The sequence below is a fragment of the Cervus elaphus genome, chromosome 23 (genome assembly GCF_910594005.1).
Source record: "Cervus elaphus chromosome 23, mCerEla1.1, whole genome shotgun sequence".
In the NCBI taxonomy this organism is placed as follows: Eukaryota; Metazoa; Chordata; class Mammalia; order Artiodactyla; family Cervidae; genus Cervus; species Cervus elaphus.
Window position 1 is genome coordinate 29141728 of NC_057837.1, and position 26649 is coordinate 29168376.

Below are 26649 nucleotides of genomic sequence, written 5' to 3' on the forward strand. Positions count from 1 at the left end.
TTTACCAGCTGAGCCACAAGGGAAGCCCAAGAATACTAGAGTGGGTAGCCTATCCCTGCTCCAGGGGATCTTCCTGACCCAGGAATCGAATCGGGGCCCCTGCATTGCAGGCAGATTCTTTACCAACTGAGCTATAAAGATCCCACGTGCTGTGATGTAGTCTTTTGGCATTGCACCCAGAAGATTTTTTGAAATGTGTTCGTGTACAACGGTGTGACAATAAATGAAATCTTTAAAAGAAAAGCGCAATTCAGATTAAGCTAATATCTGCTGAGGTGTCCACATGAGCTAGGCACTCTATTTCATATTTTACCTATTTGTCCATTTAACCCTCCTAATAATGCCATTAAGTAGAATTGGTGCATTCTAAGATGAAAAACAGAGGTACAACCACCCCATAGGCAAACTTAGAATTCAAAATCCAATTCAGTACTCTTCTATCTTATTATTTCTGTCTTACAGTCAAGATGCTATTAATAAGATTTTCCAATAGAATGACATTTGAGGGAACCACCAATAAACTATATTCGAGAAAACAAAGGAAACTAAAGGTCATTTGCAGTGTCTGAGTCTGAACCAAGCTTTTGAGCACATATCACTGAGGGACAAGGTGCTATAACCCTAAACTTTCCAGGGAGGCAAAAACATACAAATATAACTTGAGAGAAAACTCTGGATTTCTTTTTTGAAAGAAACAAGGAATTCACTCATTTAGAATTCAGGAAGAATAAAGATATATGAGAAGTAAATATCTGGCTGTCAGTGAAAGACTCAGAAATGAGGAGAAATAAATTCCTGGACCAGGTACATACATTCTTAGGTCATATTGAGCAAGCCAGCAAGTTTGCTGCCTGCTAGAAGTTGCCATGGCCCAAAGTCCCTCAGAATGTATTTATAGCTGCTCCATCAAGAAGGCGCCAACATTTGATCTGGTCTTTCCAAAATAGGTTTTAAAAAATTCAAAAGGGAAAAAGGCAAAAGCCCTGCAAACAACGTCTTCTGCAGCGGATTGTCAGAAAGGGCAGTGGATTGCAGAGTCTGAGCAAACTTTCAGTCTGAAGAGAGAGGAGGCTTGGGGGAGAGTGAGGAGGGAGCAGGGGGCTGCAGAAAGGAGAAACAGATACTCCTTTCGGCTTCTTGCCTACAATGACCTGAAGAGGAGAAACCACTGCTGACCTACCTGTTGGGAAGGAAGACAGCCGGTGAGCACTGGTTCCCTGAGCAGGTATTCGGTGCTTACCAGGCCCCGTGCTTCTGGAAGGCATGGGACCAGAAAAGAAAGAAACAAGGCCCCAGAAGTCCTAATTTTCTGAGGCCCCCAGGTGTTTTCAGCTCCTTTATAGAAGAAAGAAGTCCTGTCTCTGGGACACTAGCCTATGGGCTGTAGAGGCTTTATCAAAGAAGACCCGAAGTCTTCATTAATGATTGATAAACCCTCGATTGGAGTCACCACAGAGCCACAATCTCTCATCCAAGATCCAGAAATCCAAAAAGCTTTGAAAATACAAAGTTCTTTTTTGTAACTCATCTGACAGGCAAAACCTGGCCGGATTTCTTCTGATGACAAAACCTGCCCTAGATTTATGGGAGGGTGCGGCCACAAGCCCAGAGGAAATTATGAAATATATAGTATATGAATCATGCTATCTTTTCTTTTTTTCTGAAAAATTATGAATTCTAAGAATACCCAGCTCCAAGTAGTTTCAGTGATGGATTGTGGGCCTGTATTATATAGTTTTATGATTTCTTTTTGCTTTCTTGTTTTATTCTATGCAGTGCCAAGTCTCTTCAGTCGTGTCCAACTCTTTGCAACCCTATGGACTGTACCCCACCAGGCTCCTCTGTCCATGGGGTTTTCCAGGGAAGAATACTGGAGTGGGTTGCCATTTCCTTCTCCATGTTTTATTCTCAGTGTGAGTTAATTCATCTCTAACACAGAGTAATCGACTAGGTGTCTTCATAAGCAGATATACGTTCATAGAAAATGCACAGCTTGTCAGAGTATATATATTGGCTTGCAAAGTTCACCAGAAGACTAGAAAGAGACAAATGTACAGGTCACTTCCGACACCAAGGAGCTGCCACCACCGGGAGGCAGCTGTCAGAATGGTGTGCAGAGAACCTAAGACAGACTCCCAGGGAAATCACCCGAGAAGCTTTAAAAAGTACTGTAAGTCAGAAAGAGAAAAACAAATATCGTATAGTAACACATACAATGTGGAATCTGGAAAAATGGTACAGATGATCCTATTTGCAGGGCAAGAACAGAGACACGGATGCAGAGAACAGGACTTGTGAACATGGGATGTGGGGGCAGGAAGAGGGGAGGGGAGCGCTACCGTGTGTAAAGTAGATGGCCAGTGGGAAGCTGCTCTGTAGCACAAGGATCTAGCTCTGTGCTCTGTGATGGCCTAGAGAAGTGGGACAGGGGAGGGAGGGAGATCCATAGGGGAGGGGATGTATGTGTATACAGATGGCTGAGTCACACTGCTGTACAGCAGAAACTAACAGACACTGTAAAGCAACCACACCCTAGTCAAAAGAACAAACTGCCTTAAAACTGATTCACTTCACTGATATCTAACGACCTTCCTTCTCTCAACGATCACATTTAAAATTTTAATTTATCCGCCTCACACATTAAAATTTTAATTTTAATCCCAATGCACCTTAGAAATTCACCACCAGATGCACTCGCACAATCCCAGATTCTCAAAAATTTTTGCCACTGAAAAGCATACCAGACACAAACTTAGCAACACGCACTGCTCATTCCCTTTTCTGCTTCTCCTTTGGTGGCATTGTTTTTCTTTCAAACACACTGTGTAAGAATTAGCACCTGATGGTCATTTCTTCTGGATGAGACTCAGAGGATAAAAACTGAGATATCTGCTTAAAAAAGACTCTTACCAATCCGAGCACTGCTCAAACCCACAGGTAGAGCTTCTGGGTCACAAAATGCTCTCTACTGCTTTTTAGGGATTTGATAATCAAATATTTTCTTGTCCCATGTGGCAAGGTAACTCATTCTATACTTAGCATTTTTTAGTGAAATGTAGATTATACATATCTACACTCAAATGAAGAACTACAACTTTTAAGTTGTACTTTATCTAGTTTCTCATGTGTATTTAGGAACCAAATTAAAGGGTCATTTGCTTGGAATTTCTGAAATCTAGAGTAGATTAGGGGTAATATCTGCCCTAGACTGCCACTGATTAGATGAGAGTTTTTAGCCCAGAGTTTTGTTACTCTTTGAAGTCAGATTGTCTGACTTCTAACGTGTGCTTATGGATTTGCGGTAAAAACATACCCAAAAAATGCACACACACAGACGTGCACATGCCCACACACACACACACACACACACAAGAAAAAGAGGGAGGAAGAGATAGAAAGCCATTTTAAATGAAAATAAAATAAAAAAACAGTAGCCACTTCTTGTCAAACAAAAAACAGAAACTGAGCTACATACATTTACGATAGAATCAAATAGCAAGGAGGGGGAAGTATTTAAGGTCTAATACAGTGACAATTTGGAGACGGCAATGGCAACCCACTCCAGTACTCTTGCCTGGAAAATCTCATGTGCGGAGGAGCCTGGTAGGCTGCAGTCCATGGGGTCGCAAAGAATTGGACACGACTGAGCGACTTTACTTTCACGTTTCACTTTCATGCTTTGGAGAAGGCAGTGGCAACCCACTCCAGTATTCTTGCCTAGAGAATCCCAGGAACGGGGGAGCCTGGTGGGCTGCCGTCTATGGGGTCGCACAGAGTCGGACATGACTGAAGCGACTTAGCAGCAGCAGCACAACAACAATTATATTTGGTCTTCACTGGTGGCTCCAGGGGTAAAGAATCCACCTGCCAATGCAGGAGATGCAGGTTCAATCCTTGGGTTGGGAAGATCCCCTGGAGAAGGAAATGGCAACCCACTCCAGTATTCTTGCCTAGGAAATCCCTTGAACAGAGGACCCTGGAGAGCTACAGTCCATGGGGTTGCAAAAGAGTCAGACATGACTTAGAAACTAAACAACAACACAACAACCAAGAATTATAACTAAGTTTCACAGGAAGAGAAATGTGTGCTGTGTGGCAGAGATGGCTTGTGGTCACAAACTCTTTCTCCCCTTTCCTTCTCAGTTAAAAAAAAAAATCCTGATTTTATTTGGGCAACAATAAACTCAATTAAAGGCTGTTATTTCCCAAACTCCCTTGCAGCAGGGCTTGGCATGTGATTAAATTCTGGTCAGTGACACATAAGCAGAGTATTGAGTGGGACATGGAACTTGGGGACTGGGAATGAAGGGAGAGGGAAGGGAAAGGCTGCCCTAAAGAACCTGGCTAAATAAAAAGGAATGAAATTGGGCCATTTGTAGTGATGTGGATGAACCTAAAATCTGTCATACAGAATAAAGTTAAGTCAGAGGGAAAAAACCAATTATCATATATTAACACATATGTTTAAAACCTAGAAAAATGGTACTGCTGGACCTGTTTCCAGGGCAGGAATAGAGAGGCAGATGTAGAGAACAGATATGTGGACAAGGGGGGAAGGGAAGGGTAAGGCCAACTGGAATATTAGGACTGACGTATATACACTACCATGCGTAAAATAGACAGCTAGTGGGAAGCACAAGGAGCTTACAGCACAAGGAACTCAGCTGAGTGCTCTGTGCTGACCTAGAGGGGTGGGATATGGCATGGGGGTGGGAGGGAGGCTGAAGAGGGAGGGCATATATGTACACATATAGCTGATTCACTTCGTTGAACCCCAGAAATAAACAACTTTGTAAAGCAAGTATACCCCAAAACAAGAGCTGGCTCAGCTTAGAGACAGATCTTTCCTACCTTCTCACTCCTGGAACCAGGAGTTCCAGCAGCCAGCTTGGACTGTGGGTTAAGAAAAGAATCCACCACTAGGAAATGAAGCAGAAAGCTAAGAGCTGAGTCCCTAATAACTTCGTGGAACTGCCATATTCACTCTGAACTGGCTACATCTGGACCTCATTTATGTGAGAGAATCAACTCTTGTGCCTTTGTTGTTGTTTGTTTTATTGTTATTATTATATTCAGCTCTCTCTATCGAAAACCTCAGTGGGTTTAGCAGAAGGAAACAGATCAGTCAAACTCAGGACCCCTGACTTAGGCCCTTGCCACCCAAAGTGCTGTTCCTAGTACAGCAGCCTGGGCATCACTTGGGGACTTGTTAGAAATGCAGAGTCCCAGGCCCTGCCCAATCCTACTGAGTCAGAATCCACATTTTAACAAGATCCTCGGGTGACCTGTGGGCTTCCCTTGTGTCTCAGCTGGTAAAGAACTGCCTGCAATACGGGAGACCTGAATTTGATCCCTGGGTTAGGAAGATCCATTGGAGAAGGGAAAGGCTACTCACTCCAGTATTCTGGCCTAGAGAATTCCATGGACTGTATTGTCCATGGGGTTGCAAAGAGTCGGACACCACTGAGCGACTTTCACTTTCACTTTCCAGGTGACCTGTATACACACCTGGAGAAGTTTGAGTGGCACTGCCTGAAAGTAAATGCCCTTCGAAATACCAGACTAAACATCATGGGTTTGAATGACCTGCTGCACAGTGCTCTTATTACCTAGATTGATATCCTAAAAAAATGAGACAGATATATGACCCGATTTTAAGATCAGATTATCTTCAAATGATTAGTTTCTCAAAAGGTTCAAAATACACTAAAGAAAAACAAACATGAAGGTTGTAAAAAGCCTAAAATTAGGCTTTTATAATTAATAATAAAGTAGGGAGCTTTACACATAATGACAAAAATCCAGAAACAGTAACCATTTTGGCTATTTATCACATGAAAGCTTTTTTATTCTCATTTTTGTTACTGGCTGCTAATCCCTGACGAGTTCACTTGTATCCTAACTGCCTAGCTGAAAACACTTTTACCTATGGAACATTTAAAAGTGTAAATTATATTCTAATGTATTCTTACAGTCTGGAAATTTTCACTCCACTCCACAAAAGAACTCCTAGTAAGTAAGTGCAATTCATTTTTTAATTTTTATTTTATTGAAGTTTACTTGATTTACAGTGTTATGTGAATTTCTTCTGTATAGCAAAGTGGCTCAGTTGTACATATATATATATATATAATATATATATATATATATATATATATTCTTTTTCATATTATTTTCCATTACTGTTTGTCACAAGATATTGAATATAGTTTCTTGTGCTATATAGTAGGACCTTGTTTATCCATTCTATATATAATAGTTTGCATCTGCTAAACCCAAACTTCCATTCCTTCCTTCACCAATCTCCTCCCCCTTGGCAGCCACAAGTCTACTGTGTCTGTGAGTCTATTTCTGTTTTTTGGATAAGTTCATTTGTGTCATATTTTAGAGTCCACGTATAAGCAATATCATATGGTATTTGTCTTTCTCTTTCTGACTTACATTACTGAGTATCATAATCTCTAGATCCATCCATGTTGCTGTACCTGGCATTATTTCTTGTTTATGGCTAATAATGATAACAACTAGTTTGTTCTTTGTATCTGTGAGTCTGTTTCTTTTTTGTTATATTCACTAGTTGTTTTTTTAATTTCTTAGACTATACATATAAGTGACAGCATACAGTATTTGTCTTTCTCTGACATTTTCACTGAGCATAATGCCCATGTGGTTACTAATGGCACAAAATGCCATTCTTTTTCAGGGCTGACTAGCATTCCACTGTATATACAGACCAGATCTTCCTTGTTCATTCATCTGTCAGTTGACATTTACGTTGTTTCCACGTCTTGACTTTTGCAAGTAGTGCTGCTATGAACACACGGTACATGTGTCTTTTCAAATTATAGTTTTGTCTGGATATATGCCCAGGAGTGGGATTGCTGGATCATTTGGCAACTTTAAGCAAATGCAATTCCTAAACAAATAAGATGTTTTGAATCACTTGACTGTAGCTAATTTTCAAATAATTTTTCTACAGCAGTATTTTAGGTGTAATTTACATACAATAAAATGCCCAGATCTTAATTATACTGCTGGATGAACTGGACAGTCATATTCACCCATGTAACCATCACCCCAATCAAGATACAGGACATTTCCATACCCCAGGACATTCCCTCTAACTGCCCTGTGGTCGCTTCCCTCTTTCACCTCCACACAGAGCCAGCCGCATCTACAATGGGTACCATATTCTTATGTGACCAGAAAATGGAACCAAAGATGATTTTACAATTTAAATCTGATAAAATAGCACTAAGACCCATAAAGCTCCATGTTGCCTGCAGCTGGTCTTAATAAGCTTCTATCCTTTCTCAAAAGCTTGTCTAGAGACTTTCCCTTTTCGGGTGGTCCAGCAGTTAAGAATCCATGTTCCAGTGCAGGGGACGAGGGGTTGATCCCTGGTCAGGGAACTAAGATCCCACATGCCTCTGGGCAACTAAGCCTGCATGCTACAACTGGAGAGCCTGCACACCTCAATGAAGACCCAGCACAGTCAAAATAAATAAGCTTGTCTAATATGTGATAGGAAGAAAGGCAAACAACCTTGAGCTTGGTTCAGTTAACAGTGTGAGTGTAGATGTGTGTGTGTGTGTGTGTGTGCATTCAGTTGCTCAGTCACGTTCAACTCTTTGCGACCCCATGGACTATAGCCCTCCAGACTCCTCTGTCCATGGGGTTCTCCAAGCAAGAATACTGTCCATGGGATTCTCCAGGCAAAAATACTAGAGTGGTTTGCTATCTCCTACTTCAGGGGATCTTCCCAACCCAAGGATCAAACCTGTGTCTTCTGTGTCTCCTGTATTGGCAGGTGGATTTTTCATCACTGAGTCACCTGGGAAGCCCCAGAAGGTAAAGTAATTTACAGTTAAATACAAAGTTTACTTTTTAAAAAACTTCTGATTTCACCAGGTCATCATTTGAGTTGAAGTTAGGAATTAGGTAAGCTAAACATCTTTTTTTTCTTTTGTTCTAATCCAATATTTTTTTATTGGAGTATAGTTGCTTTGCAGTGTTGTGTTAGTTTCAGGTATTACAGCAAAGTGAATTGGTTATACACAAACATCCACTTTTTAAAAAATTCTTTTCCCATGTAGCCCATTATAGAGTAATTGAGTAGAGTTCCCTGTGCTACACAGCATGTTCTTCTTAGTTACCTATTTTATACATAGGAGTGTGTATCAATCCTAATCTCCTGCAAAAAAAAAAAAAAAATCCCAGTCTCCCAATTTATCCTTCCCCCACACCTGCCCTCAGTAACCGTAAGACTGTTTTCTACATCTGTGACTCTGTTTTGTAGATAAGTTCATTTGTGCCCCTTTTTTTATATTCCACATACAAGCAAATATAAATGTCATATAATATTGCTTATATGTGGAATATTAAAAAAAGGGGGGGCCTGGAGAATTTCAGGACTGTATAGTCCATGGGGTCACTAAGAGTCGGACACAACTGAGAAATTTTCACTTTCACTTTTCACTATATGATATTTGTCTTTCTCTAATCCAACATATTTAATTAAAAATGAGTATACAGATAGCTTCTGAGCAATCTCTTCCTACTTAGAATCAATTTACCCCACTGATTTTTCAGTGGTTCACTTTTCCCAGTTTAAGGAGATAGGCAATGATTATTCACATACAAGAAAATCATGAGAAAGGCACTTGTAGGTTTTGGTACACTGCAGATTTAAGAAACCACTAATACTAACAGTTCTACTTATAAACCCAGGTAACCAGTTCTGAAGTGTCATATCCAAACAAAAAGTCTGAGACCACACATATTGAAATTCCTGGTTCCTCTCAACCAATGCATCCATATCCTAGAGAGGCATTTTGTCACTAATTACAGCCAATGGTGCGCTGGCTCCCAGGAGTCAGAGTTCTGTTTGGGGGTGTGTCGCTGCATACTTGGGTGCCAGTTCTTTGATGAGATTCACGTAGTCGATTTTTTCTGCACAGGCTCTGCACTCTTCTCCCCAGCCATGCAGTATCTGCTTCAGCTCTGCTACTCTCATCTTGGACAGGTCCACTGATGCCAAGTCCAGTTTCTTTTCTTCATGACAAAAAGGAAAGGTATACATTAAAAAAAAAAAGAAAAAAAACTAAGAAAAGCAAATGGTGTTACTTATCTTGGTACTGTCTACCCTGTGATCCAAAGTGGGGAAGGGTTCCAAGTTCTATGGAAACCGACATACCTAAGAAAAATGTATCATATACAAAGCTATTAGGATAACTCATGATCTATCAGATTTCCTCTCCATGGAATCATACTTGCTGCAAAACGGGGACCTATGAAGTGTTCGTAAAACGAATAGCACCGCATCCTAATTGCTACTTTTAAGGAAAAAAGAAGGGAATCAAGAGGGTAGTGCCTTGGGATGGCCTTGTGTGTGTGGCCAACTGAAAGCCATGGATTGTAATTTACTAGAAAGTTATGGTTCACTTTTTCTTTTTCTTTTAGTTTTTTTTTTAATGTGGACCATTTTTAAAGTCATTATTGAATTTGTTAAAATTTTGCCTGTTTCATGTTTTGTTTTTTTGGCTGTGAGGCATGTGGGATCTTAGCTCCCCAACCAAGGATTGAACTTGTACCCCCTGCATTGGAAAGTGAAATCTTAACCAGTAGGCTGCAGGGAAATCCCATGGTTCAGTTTTTATAGAAAGATATGTCTGAGGTAAAACGGATGAGCATATATATTACAAAGCACTAATACAAATTAGTTTTTAATACAAATTTAAAGAATTTAAATACAATTTTAAAATATAAATTTAAAGAATATAAATACAATATAAAGAATTTAAGATAGCTTTTAAATACAAATTTAAAGAAACCCAAACACATGAATGAAATTAGGAGCATTCTCACCAATCCTTAGCTATTTTGGATCTCAGCTTAAACTCTCCTGATCCCCCGTCCCCTACTGAGATTACCAAACCACACAGAGTTTATTTACAGTCCTTTGGGGTATACCAACTTCTCTAACGCTGGTGCTTCTGTACCAGCCAATCTGGTCCCTAACGTTCTTGCCAATAGGATCTGTCACCAGCATCTAACTCCTCTAGCAAGACTATTGTTTCCCTGTTTACAGATTATCTTCAGAGGATGTGAAGAACTCAGCTACTTCTCTATTGCCAAGCCCAAAAATAGAATAAAAAATTAAGCTCATCTATGATATACTCATGACTATGATTTCTGTATCAGAAAGGGGCAGTTTTTCTCTTTCAAAGGAAAGTGTCCTCCCCACCTCCCCAGCCACTAGGTGTATGCTTGCGCATAGCTACAGCACTTCAGTTGACTTATTCAACTATTAGTTCTGGGACTTCTCTGGCTGTCCAGTGGTTGAGACTACACACTTCTACTGCAAGGTGGGTAGATTTGATCCTGGGTCGGGGAACTAAGATCCCACATGCTGCATGTTGTGGTTAAAATATTTTAAAAATTAGTGGCATCCTAGGACTTTTTCAGTTTGATATCTTTTGAAGCATTTCTTTTTGACCCCTACATAAAAGAACATGGCATTTAAAAGCCATTTAATAACCTAACATAGCTGTCAAGTGACTTATCAAAATTTTCCAGTAAGTATATCCTAATTTAAAAGTTGAGTTTTAGACTTAGGAATAAACTTAATCAAGGAGGTCAAAGATCTGTACACAGAAAATGACAAGACTTTGATGAAAGAAATTGAAGAAGACACAAACAAATGGAAATAGATCCCATATTTATGGTTTGGAAGAATTCAAAATGTCCATACTAGACTTCCCTGGTGGTACAATGGATAAGAATCCACCTGCCAATGCAGGGGACACAGTTTCAATCCAGAAGGAGTCCACATGCCACGGAGCAGCTGAGCCCGTGGGCCACAACTATTCAGCCTGTGCTCTAGAGCACAACAAGTGCGACTGCCAAGCCTGTGCACTGCAGTCACTGAAGTCCACATGCCCAGAGCCTGTGTTCTGCAACAGGAGGAGCTGAGTATTTGAGTATGGCGTGCTTAATCGTGTCTGACTCTTTGTGACCCCACAGACTAGCCCACCAGGCTCCTCTGTCCATGGGATTTGCTGGGCAAGAATACTGGAGTGGGCTGCCATTTCTCACTGCAGGAGATCTTCCCCACCCAGGGATCGAACCCACGTCTCCTGCGTCTCCTTCATTAGCAGTCGGAGTCTTTACCACTGCGCCGCCTGGGAAGCCCTCTGCAACAAGAGAAGCCACCGCAGTAGGAAGCCTGCACACTACAACTAGAGAAAAGCCGGAATAAAGCAACAAGACCCACAGCACAGCCAAAAATAAACAACATGAAGTTTTTTAAAAATTAATTGTCTATACTATCCAAAGCAATCTATAGAACCAATGTAATCCCTACTAAAATGCCAGTGGCACTTTTGCAGAGAGAGAAAAAAAAAAGTCCTAAAATTTGTATGGAATCACAAAGGACCCCGAACAGTCAAAGCAGTCCTGAGAAAGAACAAAATGGTCAAGACAGTTAATAATGCTGTATTGTATATCTGAAAGTTGCTAAGAGAGTAGAGCTTAAATATTATCACAAAAAAGGAAGGGTAATTAGATGATATAATGGAGCTGTTCGCTAACCATCACAATTGGTACTTACATGATTATGATGGAGATATTGGCTAACGTAATCATATTACAATATATAAGTTTATCAAATCAACATATTTTACACCTTAAACTTACACACTTTTATATGTCAATTATATCTCAGTAGAGCTGGATATAAATCAAAGTTTTATATAAAGGCCTTTTTATTTGGAGGGTCACTATACTCTGTGCTCCAGAGAATTCTTACATATGTGTGTGTGTGTATTTTGAATTTAAACTTTTTATTTCAGTTGGAGTGTAGCCAATTAACAATATTGTGATAGTGTCAGATACACAGGAAAGGGACTCAGCCATACATATACATGTATTCATTCTTCCCCAAATTTCCCTCCCATCCAGGCTGCCGCATGACGTTGAGCATAGTTCCCTGTGCTATACAGTGGGTCCCTGTGGGTTATCCATTTTAAATATAGCAGTGTGTAAATCTCAATACCAAACTCCCTAACTATCTTTTTCCGCCACCCTTCCCCCACCGGTAACCATAAATTCGAGAATCTTTACAATTTTTAACAGTGATTCCTATTCTTTTAAAAAACAGAGAAAGCAGATACATCCTCTCAGGTTAGAAATCAACTAACACCTTCCTGATTGAAAACATATTCCAAATCTACACTTACCTTGATTGTTAATTTCATGGCTATTATGACAGAATACCTTTAAGAGTAGAAGCTTTTATAGCCCAAATTTTAGTATTCCACAGCTCAAAGGCCCTTGTTCAATATCAACTTTTTCACCAAAAAGAAGCTGGGAAAAATTTAGAACTAGTGGTCTATTCAAGACAAATGGTTGAAGGAGAAAATTACTTTCTTTTAGGTGCTGGTAGTTTCTTCAGGTTATTCTAGAGAACTTATCATTTGATATCAATTTAAAAAGAAAACTCTCTATGGCACCCTAAAGCTACAGGGGAAAGGTTGATACCAAAAGTAAATCCAGTCCATGGCTCCCCAGGGGCCTCTAGTGGCCAGCATTGTCCAAACATTAGTTAAGTATTCATTTCTTCTCAATAATATCTGATGAATTTGTCTATTATTCAAGGAGCCCAGTAAGATAATTTGCTCATAGCAGAAATTATTCAAAAGAAATGTGCTAAATGAAAGAATCGGTACAGTTTTGTCCCTTTGGGGACTGTTTTTTCTTTGGACTCAGTGATTCCTCCTTCTTGGAGTAAGCCAAGAAAAAGATGCTAGTCCATCATCACCACCCTGTAAGTTAGGGCTTGCCCTTGCCCATTTGAGAAACAGGTTGTCTTTGATATCTTCCAGATATTAGATCTTTTTAAAGCCAGATGTGTAGCTATGGCGCACAGGCATATTACACAGCTATGTTGAAAAATAAGACTAAAGTATTAATGATTCGGAGTTGGGTGCTAATTACTTAGGTAGTTTAAAATACTACATCACGTATGTAAGGTGAAACAATGACATAAACAAAAGAAATGGACTTTTCCTGGTGGAACTTCAGGGGTTAAAGGATAGGCTAAAGGCGGAATTCCCCAGCCTTCTATAAGTCCTTTCCATCTACCCCAAAGGCTGGCCCAGATACAAATTATCTGTATAAGAATAGATATATGTATGTAAAATTTATAAGGCCAAGGATAACGTTTTAAATAGGACATCTTCCTTTTCTGGGTGTTTATTTTTGGCACCCTTGATAAGTCTATTTCATCAGGCAAAATCTGATTTGATGTGATTAACCTATTTCCTAAAAGTTAAACCTGGCAGAGTGTTAGACCTAGGAAGAATATTAGAGCCCCATTTAAAACTTCAGGGTCCTTATATTGCCTTTGAGTAGATGCACCTTTGGTCTTAATAGGTTACCAAGAGCTAATTCACCATGAATAGCTGCTCCCTTGATTTTTTTTTTTTTTAATTGGCCATACCACATGGCATGTGGGATCTTAGTTTCCTGATCAGGGATGCAACCCATGCCCCCTGCATTGCAAGGGCAGAGTTTTAACCACTGGATCTCCAGGGAAGCCCCTCCCTTGATATTTTGAACTTTTCCTTGACATATGTAGTTGAAAATGTCTTGGTGATTTAAGAGTTTGAATTTTGCCATTTGGGTGGGCAGTTTCACCTAATGCTGATTGTGCCAGAATTCACTTTTCTTTCGTGAAAGAAGCTCAGACAACACTGGACACCATCCAGTAGCCCAGCATCCTATTAGCAAGTATAGAATTCCTTTTCTTCTAACACTGATTGTTGAGAAACCTGGCCCCATGTTTAGGGAACTGGCAATACACTGGACATTTGGGGGAAAAACATTAAACTCCATTATACCGTATTTCAGCTCACAGATCTGACTGTCCATCTTCTTCAGCTTCTCACATATCTTTGCGGCAGGCATGTGCACACTCATCGGGCGAGTGACCTCACTTAGGATCTTAGTAGCAGCATCTTTTGTTGCTCCTAGATAGTAGCACTGAAGGGGAACAAAGAGAATTTAGGGTCCCAGACACTGGAAAAAGCAAGCAGTAAAATTTAAAGAAGTGAGAAAGAGGTTAACCTAGTTTTCATGGCCCAGATCTTAAATTTAACCCCTACTCACTAAGACACAGGAAAACAATGACTCCATTCCCATGATCAGCCTAATTAGAAGTGCCCTAAAATTCACATTAAACTTAAAGACTAATGATAAGAGATAATAGTTGCTAAATGTTTTGTCTGTGTCAGATGCTGCTCTCAGGGCTTTAAAGATATTGATGTATTTAATTCTCATAACAAGCCTGTGACATTAGTACTAGAACTTTCCCTATTTCACACCCAAGCCAACTGGAGGTCACCCAACCAGCAAGCAGAAGAGACTGAATTAATTTAAAAATTCAGCCTTCTGGCTCTGGGGTCCATGCCCTGTTCCATCATGTTATACTGCCTTTCAAGCTACCTGAAAAGCATTTTACATTTAAAAATATAAAACTTAATGGTGCAGACAACACTGAGATTTTTATAGTGTGTCAGTGATAAGCAGTTAACAAGGCGAATTTAATTGACAAATTCAATACGACAATTTTAGGCAAAGCAAATTGGCCCCAGATTGTCTTTAGTGCTATAAAGACAGTATATTGGAACAAGTCATTTGTGTTTACCCAGGAAACACCATTTCAAGATAATAAAAATACTTCATTAATTATGCATAAATAATTATGTAAAAATATATTGATAGGTTTCACTAATTGTCTTGATTAGAAACGTAAAGTCTACCCACACTTAGGACAGTAAATAAATTCTCATTAGGAATTCAATTGTATAGTAAATAATTTCATTTAAGAAATCATGGAATTGGTTGCCTGTGTTTTTTCCAAAAAGCCAAATGAAACCAGACATATTCTAGGTGAAAATACATTGACTCCATTTTCCTGAAAGATCAATTTTTGCTGGCCTTCTACAGGGAACATGCTTGGAGCAAGCATCCAAACAGGAGAACATTAAACTCAAGATAAGAAATGAAACAGTTAGCAGTTTTCTCCAAGCACAGGGGGGAAATGAAAGGTGAAAATTTACCATACCAGGCGGTTTTCTTTTCCTTTGACATCCAAGCAAAAGTTGATCAATTCTTTTTCTATGGTGTCCAGAGAAAAGTTGACTCCTCTGGCTATCAAAGAGTTGTAGAATCGGTTCAAGAATTCTTGACATACTATAAGGAACAAAGAAATTATGTATTTGTGTATTTATGTACAATATCACCACTACCACACCTATGTACATGTCCCTCCCACCAAATAAAAAAGTATGATTCAGTGCATTGTGACAACAAATTCATATTATAGGTAAGAATGGTTTGGGGTCTGTACGTATTAGCTTAGTATTGGGCCTTGAATATCATATGCTTATTGAATCAATCCAGTCTGTGAAACCAAGTTCCACTCTCAAATATGAGAATTTCCCACCTAATATGAGAATGTCACTAACCCTAAAGGAACATATAGCCAGCCTCCTCTGGGACATGATGCTAGGGACAGCTTTGGTAAAGCACAGAGAAGAACCACAAGTATGTGTCTTGAATGAAGCTCCTTGGTAGTCTGCATCTGTGTCTTTGTTCCAGTTTGAACCCCTATCTAAACAATCATATTCAGTCCCAGGGTCCAAAGTTAGGAAAGAGATGACGATCAGAAGAGGCACAGGCAAAAGAACAACCCCAGTAACTGGCTGTTGGCACCATTGTGAGTACTTTATGTGGATGAACTCATTCCAGTCTCAGATCAGAGCTCTGATGTAGATACATTTCTACCTCTATTTTACAGATGAAGAGGCTGAGTCAGAGAGAGGCCAATGAACTTGCCCAGTAAATGGTTGAGGCAATTTGACCCCAGGAGGTCTCACTCTGGTCCACAGCCTCATCCACTAGGTTACTCTGCAACAGGAGGAGCTGCTTTCCCATGTTGCTAGCTCAAAGGGGCAGGTGTGTAGTCCAAGCAAGCTGAAAAGGAGATGGAGACCAGAGCTTGTGCTGGAACAAAGCAGCCCTAATATTAGAAAGAGAATTTTAGGGGAATATCATAAGGAAGAGCAGCAAATTCTATGGTTGTTATTTAGTCACTTAGTCATGTCCAACTCTTTACAACCCAATGAACTGTAGTCCACCAGGCTTCTCTTTCCATGGGATTTCCCTGGCAAGAATACTGGAGTGGTTGCCATTTCCTTCTCTAAGGGATCTTCCTGACCCAGTGATCAGACTCATGTCTCCCCCGTCTCTTGCATTGCAGGCAGATGATCTACTGCTGAGCCACCAGGGCTCATTAAAAATTCCAAAAGTTTTTGTCAAATCAGATTTGACGAACTGATCCAAAAATACATATGAAAAAACAAGAGCAAATGAAAGCCAAGAAATTTCTGAAGAAGGAACTTGGGGAGTAGATCTTACTGATATCAAGATAATTCTAAAGCTATAGTATTTAAAATATAATGGGACTGGTGCAGAAAAAAAGCCACTGGAACAAAAGTGAGACTAGAAACAAATCCAGAAATCTAGAGGAACTTGGAATAGGATGGAAGCAATGTTAAAAATCAGTGGGGGAAAAAATGCACAAGTCAATAAATGATACTCGGACCATATACCATGGGAAAAGATCAACTTAGATCCCTATTGGAAATGACACAAATGTGAATCCCAGGAGAATAAAGACATAAGAGAAAAGCCACAAAACAAGTTTTAGAGGAAAGCATCTTCTTCATGGCATCAGGATAAGGAAGAATTTCTTAAAGACGATACCAAACCAGAGGCTGTACATTTAATTACATCAAAATTAACCACTTTTGTAAATGCAGAATAAATCATAAGCAAATGATAAGACAAGCCACAAACGAGGAGGGTATTTACAACTTATATAACTGACAAAGGATTAATACTCCAAACACATTTTTGCTGTGGTCATACCCTTAGGTCCAGTTGCTATAACTCCTCTGTATTCTCAGTGGAAACATTCCATTGTCTGAGCTTCATCTCCCATCTTCCTGGCTCACACCCTCTAACATCCCAGCACCAACAATTCTCTGACCCCGCCAAGTTACATTGGTTCAGCTACCTTTCCACCATGCTTCCTCACCCAGCTCAGATTCTGTGGTTCAACATTATAATCACTCCTTTTCACACAAATTCAACTCCCTTGTATCTCTTTCCTTTGTTGGACTTACCCAGCAAAATCTTAACGCTGGTCGAAACCTCTTTCCACCCACTTGACACCTACACTCACTTAACACGGCTGGAGGAAACTGCACCACCAGGCTCGCTGGTCTTGCTGTTAATTCATGACTGCTGATTTCAATGAGCCACCAGTGCGGCCAACAATCCTGCTGCGTGGCCCTCATGCACACTCTCTCCCACTCCCAAAAGGACGACTACACAGCAGCTCTCTAGCAAGCCTTGCCTAACACCTCCACCCCATCGTCATGGTTGATCCTGCTTTCCATTTCTTCAAGGGGCAAAAAAAAGCAACAAAAGAGAACTCTCATTTGCCTCTGTCACCGCCTCTACTGCCCTTGTACCAGCAGAGTCTACTTTAATTCAATGAATGAAGTGTGACAACTCTTCCACCCGCTAAGTAGATCTATCAGCTCCCTGCTCCTGCACCTCTGGCCTCTCTCTTTTCCTGTATTGTTCCCATGAACATGCTGTTAATTCTCACATCTTAAAAGCAACAAAATCTCCCGCAACACCCCTCCCCAACACAAAACACCATCCCATTTCTCCACTCCTCTTTAAGAAAATCACTCTAAAATAAATTTTATACTTGTTTCCAAGTCTCTTCTATTTTTAGTTTTAAATATTTATTATAGGTTTTTCTGTAGAAGAGAAAGATTTCTTTTGCCCAAACCCATCTCCTGTAAAAAGCGTTTGGTTGGATATTTTGATGTAGCCTTACAATCTTTGTAAGGACAGGGAAGCCTGCCATGCTGCAGTTCATGGGGTCCCAAAGAGTCAGACAGGACTTAGCAACTGAACAACGGCAACAATCTTTGTCTTCTAACTTGAGTATTTACAACTTAGTACTTAAAAAATATAACAATGCCACCTGCAGGAAAAGAGCTACAACTTTTTTTTTAAGATAATGATAAAGTTTAAAATCAGTTAGTGAAATTATTAAACTAATTAGTAACTAATTAGTTAAAATTATTAAACTAACTAATTAGTAAACTAGGAACATTATTTTCAGCAGTTCCATCCACACCTTCTAGAACTGAAGTTGGTCCCACATTATCTGTTCCACTTTATTTTGGATGGAAAAAAAGACACCGGATTAGTCTTGCTGGTGCCAGGACCAGGGGGAATTGCTACCTAGGAATAAGATACATGTTATAATGCATTAAAACTTTAAGAATAACCAGAAGTTCTTGAATAAATGTAGGCTAAACTTCATCATTCCAATTTTATTTTTACTACTGCCTTGAATAAATTAGTTCCCAACTCCATACTCAGAGGCGGTTTAGTAGTGATTCAGTGCTTGGGCTCTGAAGTCAAACTTTCTGGGCCCAAATCCTGGCTATACTATTTAATATTAATTAGCTGTGACTTAAGGCCTTTCAATGTTGAATCATCTGACAATCTAACTGCCATTCCTTTGAAGTTTTACCAGTCTTCTTTTTCTGTGCTTAAGATTTTCCTTTTGTGTTTTTCAGTTTCCTTCTGATGAGTTAGATGTGGAATTATTTTCATTTATACTGTTTGGAATATGCTGGACTTCAAAATCTGTGGATGGCTAATTTTCATCAGCTTGGAAAAATGAGTTATCATCTCTTTTGCTCCACCCATACCTCTCTCTTCTCCTTCTGGAAGTCCACTTAACATATGTGGGAATTTTTCTCTTGAACCACATTGTACCTTTATCTCTGTTTTGTATTTTTATTCTCAGAATCACTCAGTGATTCCTTCTTGACAATTTCTTCAGTCTTCAACTCTCTAATTCTTTTTCTCAGCTCTGTCTAATCCACTGTTAGTCCCACTTACTTCTTATTTATTGATTTATTTTTATTTGTTGGCTGGGCCGGGTCTTCGTTGCTCCGTGTGGGTGTTCTCTAGTTTCAGTGCCTGGGCTTCTCATTGCAGTGGTTTCTCTTATTGCAGAGCATGGGCTCTAGGTACACAGGCCTCAGAAGTTGCGCTCGTGGGCTTAGTAGTTGTGGCACATGGGCTCAGTTGCTCTGAGGCATGTGGAATCTTTCCAAACCAGGGATCAAACCCATGTCCCCTGCTTCGGCAGGTGGACTCTCCAACACTGAACCACCAGGGAAGTCCTAATCCTACTAATTTCTTATGTTTGTGTATGCTTATTTGGTTCTTTTAAACATATGTTGGAAATATTTTTAATAGTCTCCTGTCCTTTATTCATATTTTCAATCCCTTCATTTCTTTACATATAATACAGTTTATTATATAAACTGTATTTACATATAATACAGTTTATACATATAATACAGTTTATATTCTGTGCCTGATAATGCTCATCCCCGAAACCTTTCCAGGTATGCTGCCTCTGTCTCGTCTCAACCGGCTGCCACTTAGGATGCTCTTCTTCCCATGTGCTTGTGATTTTTCTAATCGTGAGCTTTCTTTCTGAGAACTTTGTTGGAATTATTAGAATTTTGTGGGACTGGGTTGAAGGCAGATTCCTATCAGTGAGATTAACATTTGCTCATACCTACTTGAAATCCCTTTAGACTAAATTGTCAGTTTGGGATGTTTTGGATCACCCAGGTTGGCTGTGTACATTTGGACTTCAGTGCATATGTGTGGTAGCTTGTGATTATGAGTGATTAGGAGGTATTTTTTGTTTTCCCTTTTATTCAGTAAAAAAGCTCAAGTACTACAATTCCCTTTAGTCTCTAGAGATGGTGGTAGAGTTGTGGTTATTTCCAGGTCACTTTTTATAATGAAGATCTAGCTCTCTAGGGTTTCAAACTAATCAGAGGAGGATCCAGTTATTATGTGCCTAACTTGAGAAGGTTCTGGGCTATATCTTTATCCTTCCTTTTTATTGTATTCATTCTTTTTATTTTATAGCCATGAAAAATCTAAGTTCCAATCGCCTGGGTGGCAAATACTCTCAAGAAAACTCCCAGCCTCAGGGGTGCCTTTACCTCTTTTAGTTCCCATTTTCACATTGGTTTTGGCCTCTGAGTATGCCTTCCTGGGCTTCCCTGGTGGCTTAGTGGTAAAAAACTCACCTGTCAATGCAGGAGACATAGGTTCCATCCCTGGGTCGGGAAGATCTTCTGGAGAAGGACATGGTAATCCACTCCAGTATTCTTGCCTGGGAAATACCATGGTCAGAGGAGCTTAGCAGGCTACAGTCCATGGGGTTGCAAAACCGTCAGACACAACTTAGCAACTAAACAACAAACAACAAGGCCTTCCTAACTTACACTTCATATTTTTCATTTTATCCAGTGTTTTTAGTTGTTTTCAGCTGAAGGGCCAGAAATGTCCATTTTTAGAACATGATTGTTATGCTATTTAATAAGAACAGAACACTAAATATAATAGCCATGTCGTGGGTTTAACAAACATTTATTGAGCAATTAGTAAGTGCCTGACAGTATTCTATAGGCTGTTGGAAAAACAAAGTTCCTACTCTCAAGGATCACATTCTAGTGAATAAATAAAAGTCTCTTGTGGCTATGAAGGAACATCAACTTGGTAAGTAGGATAGAGGGTGACAGGGTAATAGTATTACTCTAAATGGGGTGGTCAGGGAAGGTCTCTCAGATAAAGTTGTGTTTGAGCACAAGGGAATAAGGAAATGGGAAAACAGATTAAGTGTACTGCTGGGGAGAAACTCTCCAGGCAGAGGGAAGAATAGGGCAGGCGTGTCCTTGTCAGCACCAGGAACAGTCAGGGAACCAATATTGGGGAAGTAGAGTGATGAAGAGGGAGGGTAGTAGAAAATGAGGTCAAATAAACAGCAGCATGCCAGGTCACCTAGGGCCTTGGGGCCATGGTAGGGACCCTGGGTCCTGCTCTGAGAAGGGATGCCATTAAAGGTTTTGAGAAGAGTGCAGTGGTCTGACATGACTTTTAAATTATGCCTCTGGAGGTTCTTCAGAGAATAGCTGGCAGTGGGACAAGAAGGAAAGGAGCTAGAACAGTTTGGAGGTTCTTAAAATAACTGCCTATCTTGGACCAAGGTGGGAGCCTTGGAGGTGATGAGATGCTGGATGTATTTTGAAGGCAAAGCCAAAAGAATTTACTAATGGATTAGATGTGGCATGCGAGAGTCACAGAGGTGTGGGCAGAGACAAAAGTCAAGAATGACTTCAAGGATTTTGGCCTGAGATACTGTAAGAGTGGAGTTTGCCATTTGCTAAACTGGGAAGCTCAGCAGGAATTCAGTGTTTTTTTTTAATGTATTTTTATTTATTTGACTGCATCAGGTCTTAGTTGCAGCATGTGGGATCTAGTTCCCTGACCTGGGATCAAACCTAGGCCTCCTGCACTGGGAACGCAGAGTCTTAGCCACTGGACCCACCAGGGAAGTCCCAGGAATTAAGTCTAGACATACTTCAGTGAAGTTTGAGATACTTCTAGACAACTGTGACAACTAATTTTATATGCATCCACTTGGAGAGTGTTTTTGAATGAGATTAACATTTAGATCCATGAACTCTAGGTAAACGGATTGCCCTCCATGATATGGATAAGCCTCTTCCAATCAGCTGAAGGCCTGAATAGAACAAAAATGATTGCCCTTCCCAAACATGAGGGATTTCTCCAGCAGACTGCTTAATAATGCACCATCAACTTTCCTGGGCCCCCAGCCTGCTGGCCCACAATACAGACTTTAGATATCTCAGTCTCCATAATCAGGAGAGCCATTCCTTATAATAAATCTATCTGTACGTATATATGTATGTATCTTCTTCATCTGTTTCTCTAGAGAACACTAATACACTATTTGACACCGCAGACAGTAAGGAGCAGCTAGGTATGTACATCTGGAGTTATATGATTATACTCTTTGCAGCCAAAGATGGAGAAGTTCAATACAGTCAGCAAAAACAAGACTGGGAGCTAACTGTGGCTCAGATCATGAACCCCTTATTGCCAAATTCAGACTTAAATTGAAGAAAGTAGGAAAAACCACTAGACCATTCGGGTATGACCTAAATCAAATCCCTTACGACTGTACAGTGGAAGTGACAAATAGAGTCAAGGGATTAGATCTGATAGAGTGCCTGAAGAACTATGGATGGAGGTTCATGACACTGTACAGGAGGCAGTGATGAAGACCATCCCAAAGAAAAAGAAATGCAAAAAGGCAAAATGGTTTTCTGAAAAGGCAAAAAGGCCTTACAAATAGCTATGAAAAGAAGAGAAGCGAAAGGCAAAGGAGAAAAGGAAAGACATACCATTTGAATGCAGAGTTCCAAAGAATAGCAAGGAGAGATAAGAAAGCCTTCCTCAGTGATCAATGCAAAGAAATAGAAGAAACCGATAGAATGGGAAAGACTAGATATCTCTTCAAGAAAATTAGAGATACCAAGGGAACATTTCATGCAAAGATTGGCACAATAAAGGACAGAAAAGGATGATTGAAAAAGCAAGAGAGTTCCAGAAAAACATCTACTTCAGCTTTATTGACTATGCCAAAGCCTTTGACTGTGTGGATCACAACAAACTGTGGAAAATTCTTAAAGAGATGGGAATACCAGACCACTTGACCTGCCTCCTGAGAAATCTGCAGGCAGGTCAAGAAGCAACAGTTAGAACTGGACATGGAACAACAGACTGGTTCCAAATTGGGAAAGGAGTATGTCAAGGCTGTATGTTGTCACCCTGTTTATTTAAATTATATGCTGAGTACATCACGAGAAACACTTGACTGGATGAAGCACAAGCTGGAAACAAGACTGCTGGGAGAAATATCAATAACTTCAGATATGCAGATGACACCACCCTTATGGCAGAGAGCGAAGAAGAACTAAAGAGCCTCTTGATGAAAGTGAAAGAGGAGAGTGAAAAAGTTGACTTAAACTCCCACATTCAGAAAACTAAGATCATGGCATCTGGTCCCATTATTTCATGGCAAATAGATGGGCAAACAGTGGAAACAGTGGCAGACTTTATTTTTTGGGGCTCCAAAATCACTGCAGATGGTGACTGCAGCCATGAAATTAAAAGATGCTTGCTCCTTGGAAGAAAAGTTGTGACCAACCTAGATAGCATATTAAAAAGCAGAGACATTACTTTGCCAACAAAGGTCTGTCTAGTCAAAGCTATGGTTTTTCCAGTAGTCATGAATGGATGTGAGAGTTGGACTATTAAGAAAGCTGAGCACTGAAGAATTGATGCTTTTGAACTGTGGTGTTGGAGAAGACTCTTGAGAGTCCCTTGGACTGCAAGGAGATCCAACCAGTCCATCCTAAAGATCAGTCCTGGGTGTTCATTGGAAGGACTGATGCTGAAGCTGAAACTCCAATACTTTGGCCACCTCATGTGAAGAGTTGACTCATTGGAAAAGACCCTGATGCTGGGAGGGATTCGGGGCAGGAGGAGAAGGGGACGACAGAGGATGAGATGGTTGAATGGCTCAATGGACGTGAGTTTGAGTAAACTCCGGGAGTTGGTGATGGACAGGGAGGCCCAGCCTGCTGCAGTCCATGGGGTTGCAAAGAGTCGGACATGACTGAGCGCCTGAACTGAACAGTAAAATGGTGCTAAAGGATGAGACCACAGGATAGGGAGAGATCCCAGGTCTCAGTGTGATGTAACTCCATTGTGTAGGAGTTGAAAAGATGTAAAGAACTGGAAAAGACTGAAATAAGAAGCCAATAAGGTAGGATGAGAACAAAGAATGAGTGTGTCCCAGGAGACAGTGAAGAAAGTGTTAAAAGGGAGGGACTGACTGATCAGTTGTGCTGAGTGTTACTGACAGAATGTGGAAAACATGCATTTTGCTAAGTTTAATTAGCAAATAGACCGAGTATGCAAAGGAGATACCTGCTGTAGTGATCAATGCAAAAACCATCTTTAAAGCTTTCTGGTGACCTCTGATTCTCCTCTTCCTGCAAAAGAAACCCTGGGTTCTGATGTCTCAAAGCTCCTTCTCTATTCTCAAATACACCTTCATATGATATCCACACTTCAACTGTTGCTCTGTCAATGTATTGCCTAGATGATGGAAGTTGGGAATTCTAACTTGCACTTTGAATGATATACTTTTGACTCACTAAAAGCTATGTAACCTGTTATTGAAGCACTATATAACGCATGTTCAACAGAATTGAACTATGCACCATGGTAACTGCTGGAGATGGTGTGGGAAGAGAAACAGTCTTGACTGTCAAGGAAGGCACACATGGAGGAAGCCAAAATGATTTCTCAACACTATGAGACATGTACTAGATACAAAAGGGAGGCACCTCCCTGGACGAAGTTGGAAGATCAGTAAAATATACTACATATGGGAATTACATGATCACCATCTAGGGGAAGGATGCAATTGTGGCAGCTGAAAATGGTGAACATTGGTAACAAGGCACTGGAGCTGGGCAGAAGAAAGAAGCAGAGTCAATCAGAAGGTAGAATCAGTAGCCCCAGTGTTTGATGGGTTTAGGGGATCAGGGAGAGAAGTCTAGTCTAGTGGACTAGTTATACACTGGTGTCATAGCATAACAGACTTGGGGGACTGAGAAGGAGAGCAGAAAATAACTTTGGTTTGTGACTCTGTTGAGTTTGAAGTAGAAGATATCTAAGTAGAGGTGTTCAGTTGTCAATTGGATGCAAGGTCTGGGACTCCAGAAAGGAGATTGGGTAGGTATAAACATCTGGGATTAATCAGACTATGGGAAGGTCAATTCCAATTGCACAGAAGAGTGTGTAGACTGAGAAGACAGGAGGGCAGAGGGTGGAATTCTGGAAAATTCTAACATTGAAGCCATGGCTAGAGAATTAGAAACTTACGAAGATACTGTCAAACAAATGCACACAGAGACAGGAAGCAAAAGCAGGGGGAAAGCAGTATCATAGCCATGAAGAGAAGAAATTTTAAGTGAAAGTGAAAGTCGGTCAGTCATGTCCGACTCTTTGCGATGCCATAGACTATACAGTCCATGGAATTCTCCTGGCCAGAATACTGGAGTGGGTAGTCTTTCCCTTCTCCAGGGGATCTTCCCAATCCAGGGATCAAACCCAGGTCTCCCGCATTGCAGGCAGATTCTTTACCAGCTGAGCCACAAAGGAAGCCCAGAGAGGGAGGAACCAGCACAGCTAATCACCTTCTTTGATCTCATTAACAGCCCTCTGAGATAGGTGTTACCACCTTGATTTTTCAAGAACCAGGTACAGTGCCAGTTGGATCCAGAAGGCCGAGTGGGACGTAGACCCACATATTCTAGCTGCAAGTCCACAGAGATTCTGTGAACAGAAAAGGACTGATCCTTCTGTATTCCTCCTCTTCCTAACGAGTCAAAGTACTCCTTTGTAAAGCACCTTTTCCCTGAGAAGTCCTGCTGCTGCTACTGCTGCTAAGTCACTTCAGTCGTGTCCGACTCTGTGTGACCCCATAGACGGCAGCCCACCAGGCTCCTCATCCCTGGGATTCTCCAGGCAACAACACTGGAGTGGGTTGCCATTTCCTTCTCCAATGCATGAAAGTGAAAAGTGAAAGTGAAGTCGCTCAGTCGTGTCTGACTCTTGGCGACCCGACTACACCCTACCAGGCTTCTCCGTACAAGGGATTTTTCAGGCAAGAGTACTGGAGTGGGGTGTCATTGCTTTTTCCATGTGAAGTCCTAACAAATGTTAATTCTCTCCTCTGATTTAAGCCGTTTCACCTCAATTACAGACAGTTTGTCACGTTTTGTCTTTTTGGGAGTTACAAACTAATTTGGACTTGAAAGACTTCTGTGTAAACACAAGTGTTGCGGGTTAGGGCAGCACGTGCCTGTACAGCTAGACGTGTGTGCACAAAATCGAGTCCAAATCCAAACGCACCAGCTTTGACTGCAGCGGTTTAATAGAGCAAGACCAAGAACGCAGTCTGAAGGTGTCACTGGGCCCAGGTCGAACTTTTGCCTAGGCTTGGACGAAGGCGATCAGAAACCAGGGCCAGGGCCCGCATTCCCGAGTGAAATGTTATTTATAGCCAAGGCTGGGAGACGCCAAAGCTAACAACAGCTGCGCTGTGACCTGGTGCCACCGCCATGCAAGCAGGTCTCACACCGCTCACCTTCACAGTCGGCGCCCGGGATCCCCCAGGCCTCCTGGCCCTGCACCCGCCCCGGGTTAGAGACCCAAAGTCCGGCGCAAAAGGCCACCATTGCGGCTGCGCCGCCGCACCACATGCTGAGCCAGCAGTTTCAAACTCCTTGCCACCTGCGAAAAGAACAGCCGCGCGGGTATCACCCGCAGGACGAAGCGGCGAGGAGCCTGGGATGCAATGAATCTACCCGGAGTTGCTAGGACAAATGACGCAACTCAACCGTGAGTTTCCATTGGCTCTCAAGGAAAGGGTATGGAAGGGTGGGACGAAGGAGCCTTTTCGTCCCCGCCCCACCCCCACCCTCCCCGACCTGCGCGTGCGCAATATAGCTCGCG

At 41.0% G+C, this 26649-nt stretch overlaps 1 protein-coding gene across 1 annotated transcript; it reads right to left on the reverse strand.

The window, feature by feature from the left end:
• Window positions 1–8402: 8402 nt before the first annotated feature.
• Window positions 8403–26589, reverse strand: CDNF (cerebral dopamine neurotrophic factor). The gene is made up of 4 exons (XM_043883508.1): window positions 26282–26589; window positions 15128–15255; window positions 13902–14043; window positions 8403–9054 (listed from the first exon to the last, which is right to left on the reverse strand). The coding sequence occupies exons 1-4, from the start codon at window positions 26394–26396 to the stop codon at window positions 8876–8878; spliced, it is 564 nt and encodes a 187-aa protein (XP_043739443.1). The 5' UTR covers window positions 26397–26589; the 3' UTR covers window positions 8403–8875.
• Between the last annotated feature and the right edge of the window lie 60 nt (window positions 26590–26649).